General features: G+C 43.2%; 1 protein-coding gene across 3 annotated transcripts in view; it reads right to left on the bottom strand.

Moving 5' to 3' along the window:
- NCOA7 (nuclear receptor coactivator 7) overlaps positions 1 to 10,312 on the bottom strand; it is a 122,766-nt gene extending 112,454 nt beyond the window's left edge. For all 3 annotated transcript variants that reach the window (XM_080929645.1, XM_080929644.1, XM_080929643.1), the window contains exon 1: positions 10,205 to 10,312. In XM_080929645.1, the coding sequence (XP_080785771.1) occupies positions 10,205 to 10,263 (59 nt within the window). In that variant the 5' untranslated portion in view covers positions 10,264 to 10,312. The remainder of the gene's footprint in view (positions 1 to 10,204) is intronic.
- Positions 10,313 to 10,623: the final 311 nt, after the last annotated feature.

The raw sequence follows: 10,623 nt of genomic DNA on the forward strand, positions 1-10,623 counted from the left end.
ATTTAAAAACATAACGAGGCAGCTTGCGATCACACTTAGGATGAGCGGGAAGGACAGAAAATTTACACGCACACCGTTGGTAGGACTGACGAGTTGCACAACCACTGTGGAAACCAACACAGAAGCCTCTCAAAAGCCCAAGTCCAACAAGCAAGTGGTATAGCAATGTGATGATCCTAGCATCTGGAAATCTGAGACAGAACGACTGGGAGGTTCAAGGCCATCCTCAACTATCTAGGAACTTCCAGGTAGCCTGGGCTCCAAGAGACCCAGTCAAGTAGATAACAGAGAAGATTTCAAACACAAAGAAATAGATACAATAAATCTTTGTGGTCATAAATATGAGTTACTCTGATTACTATATATTATATACATGCTTTGAAATGTCACCCTATGCCCTGTGTGTGTGTGTGTGTGTGTGTGTGTGTGTGTGTGTGTGTGATTATGTGTGAATTAAAGATTTTAACTGCTGCTTCCATCTACTGAATGGAACTCATAACCCACTCCCATAGTGGGTTGTAACCTACAACTTAAAAAAGCAAAACAGTACTTAGGATTCAATCAAACTGCTCAGCCAGCCCCTTAAAGGGAAGCAAAACACGTGATTCTATCTGTTAATGGCTAAGTGTTCACAAGCTCCTTTTTAATCAGTAGGAAAAAGTTAATGATTTCCTGCAAACATTAGCAGGTCAAACTTGACTGTAGACGTCTCAGAACAGGAGTAATATGTAAATATTCTCCTAAGAGCTGCCTGGTCTGATAGAAAAAAAACAAGAGATTTAAACAACAGCTCAGTGCACACAAAAGTTTGATTAGTACTCCAGCCAAAGAAAGCAATGCTTTTGAAATATTCTTAACAGTTTCAAGATTAATAAAACCACTGAGCACGGCAAACCTTATGGTGGTAAAAATTAAGGCTCACTAACCATTTATAGTCTACATTTAAGATGATGTTTGACGTAGTCTTTCACGTGGTCACTAAATATTTAACACTGGTTATATGCCAAAGACTGTGTTAGCTGTGGAAGAGGCATTAAACTGTTACAGTCTTCTCCTGCCAGACTAGAAACCGCAAAGAAACAAGAACTACGCAGAATGTGTCCCAGACCCCTTAGAGCTGCGGGTCACTCCAGGCAGGCTACCCAATGGCAACCTGAACAATAGATTCGCCACATGTATTTAAGCTATCCATAAGGTCAATGTGTGCACTTGGTAAAGAACCAGTAAACTTTACAGACCCCATTGTTGCATGTGAGCAGCAGAGCTGACAGAATAAGACAGCCTGGTAAGAAGGTAAAAACTTAACATTGGCCACATTCTTAAATGTCATTGTGTCATCTGCTTTTCGAGTACCAATACAGTGAAAACCTTTCAGCTGCAAGAACATCTGAGTCCAACTGGGAATTCATTTCTCCTAAAACTTCAGGTAGACAGTCAGTTGATGACTGGCAGGATAAAACGGTCCACAGACTTAAGGTTAAAAGGGCAACAGTTCACATGGCACAACTCTGCCCACATGAAGGGCTCTTTCTAGGATCAGATGATGCTCTGCATTCGGGGGAGGAGGGAGGAAGAGTATGCCCCTCTGTCCCCACCCAGTGTGGCAACATAGCCAGAACTATCCAGGTGATACCACGCTAAGGGTCTGTACTCAGTGAGTAAATGAGACCTCGATTCAGGTATATTTCTGTATTCGTTGCTATTATGAGAAACCAGTCACTTTGAAAAGGATTGGATTCAAATCCCTGTCACAGAGGTGAAATATGCAGACTGTGCTTCCTGCCACCATGCTTGGTTAACATGCTAACAGTAACAATATTATAGATGGATTTACTTGGTTGAGCACAGTACAGGATGTCTTCAGAGCACAGACCAAACACTTTACAAAGGTTTCTAGGAACAACTTGAAATTCCAGAAGCTAGAATATATTTTTTCCGTTTTAACTTACAATGGGTTAAGTTAGTTTTAAGCTGCCAGGATTCCCATAGATGTCTGTTCCACCCACAACATGAGGAACAGCAAGTCACACAACCTGAGTTAACCTACAAAAGAACCCTTCAAACATTTCCTTCCTACATATAACATTAGCCATTTTACCTGAGAAACTCAAATGTGACCCTAGATGTACAGGTATTATAAAACACAAATATAGATTAAACATTTACTGATAAGTCATTCTTTCACTTTAACATAACTTTGGCATATGTATAATTTTACCATTTATTAAAGAGGAAGGCAACTTTGTATATTAATGAGACAGATGAATTTGCTTATTTTATATGAATAATTAATTCTTAGCTGACAATTATACATTTAGCATTTCCAACATTCTTCAGGAGAGATCCACATTTTTATTTTAAAGTTGTCAAGGCTGAGAATGTCACTTCGTAAATACAAAGGGCACAGGTGTGTTTAAGGCTGTTACAGAAACAACCACATTATAATTCTGTCCTAATCCTAAACTTAGAGCCATGTAAGTGTTTTTTGTTTGTTTGTTTGTTTGTTTTAAGTTAAATTCAGCTTAGCAATTCAAACTGCAACTTAATGGTTTGGAGTGATAGTTAAGAACAGATACCATTCTCTCAGAGGACTTGGGTTCAATTCCTAGCACCCACATCTGGGAGCTCACAACTGCCTGTAACTCCATCTCCAGGGGACCTGACATCACTCTGCCCTCCTCGTTCATACGGAGGCGTATACACATAGACATAAATAATAATAATAATAATACTAAAAAAACAAGCATTAGAACACAGTTCAACCCAGACATACTAACCTGATACTTACAAGCTAAGGAACAGGAGTAGGGTTATGCTGCACTCTTTGTTTTCTATCAGTAAACTGTGTTTCTACAAAAGCAAAGCACCTGTATATACAGTAAACACACAGCAGCACACAACGTACTGTAGTCACAAATAGGAGCTGAGGTGTTTTAGGCAACATTTCCCCAGCACCCAGTGGCACAACAGCACACACCCATGTGTGTGAGTTTGCATCCACGGCTGTGGGGAAGCTGAGTCATGGAACTGGGTCAAGACACCCAAAAGTCCCGAGCATTCATTTTAATGCTTGCTCTGCAGTTACACTTTGGTCGTTCTGAGCTGAGAAACCTTTTCTTGGCGCCAAGTTTTTCAAGACCCTCACAATCAGTTATAGCCCATCAGGGGTGTAACTACAGTCTAAGAAGCTGTGTTCCACAAGGTGTTTTTAGTCCAAAGGTGCCATGTGGCTTTGAGCAGGGTTGGGGAACATAGGCTCTGGATGGGATGTTGCTTTTTAGCCTACCCGATATGAACATCCAATTTATGTAAGAGCCAAATCCCATTCGGAGATGAAGATTTATATTTATCAGATGTTTTCACAAGCCTTTCTTGCATCAGGGCGTGGGGGAAGAGAGTAAGAGTTACACCCAATCCTGGAAAAAGATGGTGATCCCAGATAAAGATAAGAAGTCCAGGCCTCTGGCTACCTCAACATCTTCCTGGTAGTGCAGGGGGTCTGCAACTCAGGCATGCTTCCCTAATATATAACAGACTTTGATTACCAGTCACTGACTATAAAGTACCTTAGGGTTGAGCCTGTAGTGTATCATCAATACCTTTGCCTCATGGCCTTAGGGCCCAACTGTTAAATACGTTTGAAATTCAGGGCCCTTTTGAACTATATATATATATAATTCTACTTTTATAATTTTCTACACCCTAACTGTACCATCTAAGTGTCTTCAGGAAGCTCGTGATTCTAATTTGGTTTATTATTATATAAGCTCCACAACAGGAGCAGCTCACCAGATGAGGCCAGCCTGTGGTGCTGAGGACCGGCTGAGGACCAAAGTGCAGGCAGCCATGGGAGGAAGGCAGGGAATTAACTGCCTAAGCACTGGACGGTCTTCCTCTCTACAAAGCTGTCTTGGTTTCTCTCTACCGGAACGGGAACGTTTACCATGAATCTTGAAGAAAGAAGTGAATATATATTATGCATGGATTTTTGTTTGTGTAGCCCTGGCTGTTCTGGAACTCTGTGTAGACCAGGCTGACCTCAAACTCACAGAGATCCATCTGCCTCTGCCTCCTGAGTGCTGGGATCAAAGGTCTGTTACCTCTATGCCTGGCTGGAGAGATGGCTCAGTGGTGCTAAGAAATGATACAGTAAGAAGTTTACAGCGTAAGATTCCTGTTTAGCAACTGGAGAAATGTAAAGGACATTTCAAGGGCTTGTCCAGGGCTGTTTAGTGCAGTGACTGTCACACACTGGTAACTGGGAGACTCAGGACTGCAAAGGTTGGGGCGGACAGAGGCTGGGGCGGACAGAGGCTGGGGCGGACAGAGGCTGGGGAGGACAGAGGCTGGGGAGGACAGAGGCTGGGGTGGACAGAGGTTGGGGAGGACAGGGGCTGGGGAGGACAGGGGCTGTGGAGGATAGGGGCTGGGGCGGACAGAGGCTGGGGTGGACAGAGGCTGGGGCGGACAGAGGCTGGGGAGGACAGGGGCTGGGGAGGACAGGGGCTGGGGAGGACAGGGGCTGGGGAGGACAGGGGCTGGGGAGGACAGAGGCTGGGGCGGACAGAGGCTGGGGCGGACAGAGGCTGGCAGTGGGAGCGGCTTTGGTTATCAGGAGTGGGCATGGGTGCTCAGTGTGCCCTATGCTCTGCATCCTTTCTCTTTGCAGCTGCTGACAGAGGGGGCAGGTAAGATCAGACAGTGGCTGGGAGGGGCAGTCCTGCTTTTAGTGATAAGCAAAGAGGAAGCAGGGAGCCAGTCAGGGGAAGGCACTATGTACAGCTTAGTCACCCAGTGTCTATTACCCAGGCCTCCCAGACTTCACAGAGGTCAAAAGGAACCTCCTATAACCCTCCTGTCGTCTTCCCACAATCCCACAGCCCTTGCTTGGTTCACTGTCATGGAGTAACCCTTGATCCTGAAACACATTTTCAAACAACGGAAAACACTCTTTTCCAGTTTTTATTTTCTGAGAATGGGTATGGGCAGGCGCATTCCTCGGCACTCATCAGGAGGTAAGAGGACAACTGTGGGAGGTGTGCAGTCTCTCCTCCTATCTCTGTTCTCAGGGACGGAATCCAGGTCAACGGTCCTGACAGCAAGCAGGCAAAACACTAAAAGATGGGCTTGAGGTATAGTTTAGTAGTATGTATGCTTAGAATATTGGAGACCCTGGGAACAATCTTTAATACCAGGCACGTATACCTACACATACACAAACACACACACACACACACACTCTTATAGGCAAACATACCACACACATACATACACAGAAACATGTAGCACACACAAATACAAAACACACACACAGAGACATGCATAGACACACATGTACACACATAGACACAGAAGCACACATGAAAATCACAGGCTGCAAACAATAAACATGAGAAAGAGGGAGCCCCATTTGGCAAGGAAGAAATACCTGCATTTTGACAACAAAGGAAACACAGGCAAGCAGGACACTTAAAATGTCACCCCAGAGGCAGCAGTACAAGGAATGAACTTATTTAATAGCTTTGCTCTTCATTTGGTGCATTTTCCTTATTTCTGTTGTTGATGGTTTTGAGGTTCTTCTTTTTTCTTTCTTTCTTCCTTTTTTTCTTTTTCTATTGGATAGTCTCTGCATTTACATTTCAGATGTTATCCCTTCCCCCACTCCCATCCTCCCTCCCCCTCCCATTGCCTCCATGAACATGTTCCCTCTCCCAGCCTCCCTCTCCCATCTCAGCGCCTTGGCATTCTCTACTCTGGGAAAACGAGCCTTCCCTGGACCAAAGGCCTCTCCTCCCATTGATGTCAGACATGCTATCCTCTGCTGCATATACGCCTGGAGCCATGGGTCTCTCCATGTGAGTTCATTGGTTGGTGTTTTAGTCCCTGAGAGCTGTGGTGGGTTTGGTTGGTTGATAATGTTGTTCTTCCCATGGAGCTGCTGACCCACCTTCCTTTCTTTATGAGACTGGGTCTCATTGTACTAGCCTTGTCTTGCTGGGAAACTGCTGTGTAGACAGACTATTCTTACACACATAGAAACCCTGCTGCCTCTGCACCCCGAGTGCTGGAATGCCAGGCGAGCATGCCCAGGCCTCAACTTTCATTTGCTTTTTCAAGATTTGTTGAGGATCCGGGGCTAATCCATGCATAGATAACTGAGCCTACAAATCCTCATCCAATTGCACTAAACAATGACTCCATGGAAGCTCCTAAAAACCAGGTGACCAAGGTCAGGACATTCTAAAATGTCCTGGAGCCGTGGGTCTCTCCATGTGAGCTCATTGGTTGGTGTTTTAGTCCCTGGGAGCTGTGGAGGGTTTGGTGGGTTGATAATGTTGTTCTTCCCATGGAGCTGCTGACCATGGACTTGGAGCAGAGTAAATGGACCCAGTGGGAAACCCCTGACCCACTTAAAAGCTATACATCGAGATTTCAAACCACTAATTCAATACAGGATTATTCAAGTTAACTTTTTTTGTTTTAAATTTACTAAAGCTAGTCTGGGATTCACTACTGAATCCAAGTTCCTGTTGAACTTGAGACCCTCCCTCCTTGGTGTACTTCTGTCTCTTCAGACTCAGGGGCTAGGAACCAAGCTCGGGGCACTATGCTCATTTATGGTAGACTCTTCACTTTCTTCTTGCTGTCCGTGAAAGGCACATCAGTAAAGGAGAGGTTTGGTAAAAAGAGTATTTACCAAACAAAGTCATACAGTGCTTGTGAAAACACATAAAAACAGCAGAAAAGAAAAGCAATGACCATTTACTAAGTAGAGAGAAGGAAAAGGTGTGAAAGGGTTTGAGGCCATGATAACACAGTGGTGAACAGAGCATGATACACTTGCCTGGACTCTTCCCTGAGCTGGAGAGGAGGTTTAATTAAGGGAGTGTGTAGTTGGCTTCACAGAAAAACTGGATTGCAGCACCACGGCCTTGCCCTTGGCCTGACCTTTTCTCCAGAGATTACTTGGACTTGCTTAGACTGCCCTTAAGTACACTGCCCCAGAAAAATCCGCCTGTGTGGCCAGAAACTGGCTCTCAAGTGAGTTCCATTGGGCAATTCCTTCTTACAGCAATTCCAGTTTCATCGGGAAGCACTTATACTGGGGGGGGGGGGGGGGGGGGATCCTTTTTTATTTCTCTCTCTTTTTTTTTTAATTCTTTCTTTTCTGGGGGTTGTTTTAAATGTTTTTGCCTTTTAAAAATGTCACCGTTTCTGGCTTTTACTGTGGAGCTAAATTACTAGATGACCTCTTTCTCTGTCCCCTCCCCTCCTTCCCCTTTCTCTTCCTCTCTGCCCATCTTTTTTCTCTCTCTCTCTCTCCCTCCCTCTGCTTTCTCTCTCTCTCTTCCTCCTCTTTTCTCTTCCATCTCTCCATTCTCCTTTCTCTGTATCCCTGTCTTCCTCTGCCTGTCTCCCCCCCACCGGCTCCCCTGCTTCCTAGTGTCAAATCTGTTCATTTGTCTTGAGGTACCACTGAAGCTTCACCTTGGTCTACGGCGAGATGCCGAGGTCACACAGAAGCATTTCCAGTATGCTTTTCCTCTGACTGTCTTTCAGAAGAGGGCAAAGCATACATCACCAGTGAGTCGATGCTTATGGGCTGAAAAGCGTTTTCCCTGTGTGGTCTGCGAGTTTTTAAAGGCTCCCTGCACATTTAGAGGACAAGAAGGAAACATGGCGGAGGTTGTTCATCATCAACCGGGTTAGTATTGAGATATGGAGATCCCTTTGTAGCCAGACTAGGAAAGAACTTTTAGAACTGTCTCCACAGGGTACCAGGAGAGAGAAAGGGGAAAAAAAAGGGCCAGGGAACCCAAGAGCTTTGGCTTGAATTCTACATCACATACAAAATTCAGCTCAAAATGAACCAAACCTTAAATATAAAACAAAATATTGTTTAAAAGCCTTTAGAAAACAAAGCAGAAAAGAATACCTTTAGAATCTGGGACAGGGACAGAAATGTCACCCTTGACACCTAAAGCACAATTCACAAAAGCAAAAACTGATAAACCGAACCAGAACAAAAATTTAAACTTTTGCTCTACTGAAGGGAAAAAAAAACAAAACAAAACAGAAAACACAAAAACCCAAGCTACTGGGTATATCAGAATATTTGTAAACCGTCCATCCCATAAAAGATTAAACATGACATGTACAACAAGCCCCCCAAATTCAACAGTAAAGGCCAGGAGATTCAATTAAGACGTGGGTAAATGCCATGAATTTCACTGGATGTGCAGATAAACACTCATCTGTGTGTAAGTGATCACCAGGCATTAATTACAACTACAATGAACTCGTACTGCACACTCAGTGAAATGGGTAAAATAAATGCCGACACCACCAACTGCTAGCGACAATGCAGAGTCACTCGTACGTGACTGGAGGGAGTGTCACGTGATACAGTCATGTGACACAACCATTTGTTTTGGAAAGACTAGCAGTTTCTTATAAAGTAAAATGTTGATTTATTATTGACCCAACAGTTGAGTGTTTAACCTAGAGAAATGAAAACCTGCATTCACACAAAATTTGCCGACTGATGGTAATAAGCAGCTTTGTTTATAAACAGCCCAAACCAGGGGGAAAAAAAAGATGTTCTTCAATGGAAAAATGACTAAAAAGCTAACATCTGTCCGTGTGCGGAACAGAATCATTTAACACAAAGGAATAAACTATTGGTAGCCAATACATGCAACAACGTGGATAGATCACACGTGAATCATAGAGGAGAAAACTAATCTAACTGCCAGAGGTTATATGGTACAGGATTTCATAGTCTTGGATTGAGAAATTGAGTCTAAGAATCCACTATGTAGTTAAAACTGTGTCAGGAAGAGTGGGGGGGGAATGAGAACAGTTTCAATATGGCAGCACATTGTATCTATTTTATGAAGACACCAGTCTAGGTTAACTATGACACTCACCAAATAAATCTACTCACAACATAGAACTACATATAACTAAATACGCAACACACACACGCACACACATACACACACACACAGCATCCCATTCAATGTCAGCTTCCTAGATGTGAAACATGTTACTACTAGGGAGGAGTGGCTGAAGGATACAGGATTTCTCTAATCTTACCCACATCTACAAGGAAATAGCCAGTTATGTTAAAATAGTTAGACAGTCCTTACCCTGAATATACTATGTTTCTAATGGCTCATCCATCACGTGGCTGATTTCTTCCTTCCCCTATTTTGTTACTCTGCTCCTAAGAGCAGGAAACACTCTGCTACAGTAAATACTTCAGTTCTTGCTTTCCTGAGTGCCTGATTTGTGATTTATTATTCTGACTGGGGCAGACACTTCCGAGACAGCCTATGTTTAAATACTGACTCTGGAGCTGCATGGAGTGGGTGAAACAGTTTCTAAGTCTTGCATACTTTGATTGTAAAAGGAAGATAAAATAACCTCAGTCCAGGGCCTATATTAAAGTTGTACAGCTAAAGCACTCATGGACTGTTAAGTCATCAATCTATTGCTTTTATCCCATTAAAGTCTAAAATACAGCTTAATTTCTGGATAAATAATTGACCCAAAAAAAAATCCTTTGGTTTTAGATCCAAGACGTACATTTTAGAAAACAGGAAGTGCATGTTTACAAGCGTAGGCTGAAGGCTGGGGATTGCAGGAGGCTAAATTCAGTTCTTAGGCATAGCAATTAAGGAGCCCATAATGATTACTTAAAACCTAGGCTCACTGAGGCCAATAGCATTATCGATCACTTAATATGATTAGTGGCAGCCAAACAGCTGCTTGAGCCTATGACAAAGACGCAGACTCTAGTGACATCGTCTCATCTAGTCCAGCTACAAAACACAAGCTTCTTAGTAATGATTCTCCAGAAAGACCTATATATGTCAGATTTTAAATTAGTGCTCAGCCAATTGAGCTCCTGACTACCAGGAGCTAAAAACCTAGGGTTAAAAGAGAAGTCCAGCTTCCTGCAGGTCAGTACCAGCCCGGTATACCCTCTGAGAGGTTGTAACTCCAGAGAACCATCAAAGGTAGAAAAGGGTTCATTTACAAAGGACAAAGTGGAGGATGTTAAACTTTTGTTGGTCACCAGCACTACTGCTGAACAATCACACAGAATACAAATGACCAGGTAACTCTCCAGGTCCAAGTCTTCTCCTCTGCTGAGTTCTAAAGCACTATACTGATACAATGTTGCAAAAATGCTTACCGAGAGAAATAACTCTGTTTCCGTTCCTTCTGTTCCTTCTTCTCTTCCTTAGCATCCATAATACACAACTAAAAGTGCACAGTATTTGGAAACGTCCTTTTTAATCAGTGAGTCATATTCCTGCAATTAAGAAAAAAAATAAAACTATCAGTTAAGACGCTTATAATGGCTAATGGTATACAGCATAAAGCAGAGTGGCAGGGTCCAAAACAAATGAAGGATAAACTTTAACCAGGAAACAGTCACATGAGTTGAGTTGGGTACAAAATGCAAATGGGTTGGGAGCCAGGCAAACCACAACACAACAATTAGAATGCTAAGCCACAAAGCAGGTAGAGATGGGAAACTAAACCGGAATGCTTTGTTCATAATTAACAGTCATATCAAAACAAAACCTTCGGAGACTGGGCTAGGGCTAC

This window comes from Micromys minutus (assembly GCF_963924665.1).
Source record: "Micromys minutus genome assembly, chromosome: 15".
In the NCBI taxonomy this organism is placed as follows: Eukaryota; Metazoa; Chordata; class Mammalia; order Rodentia; family Muridae; genus Micromys; species Micromys minutus.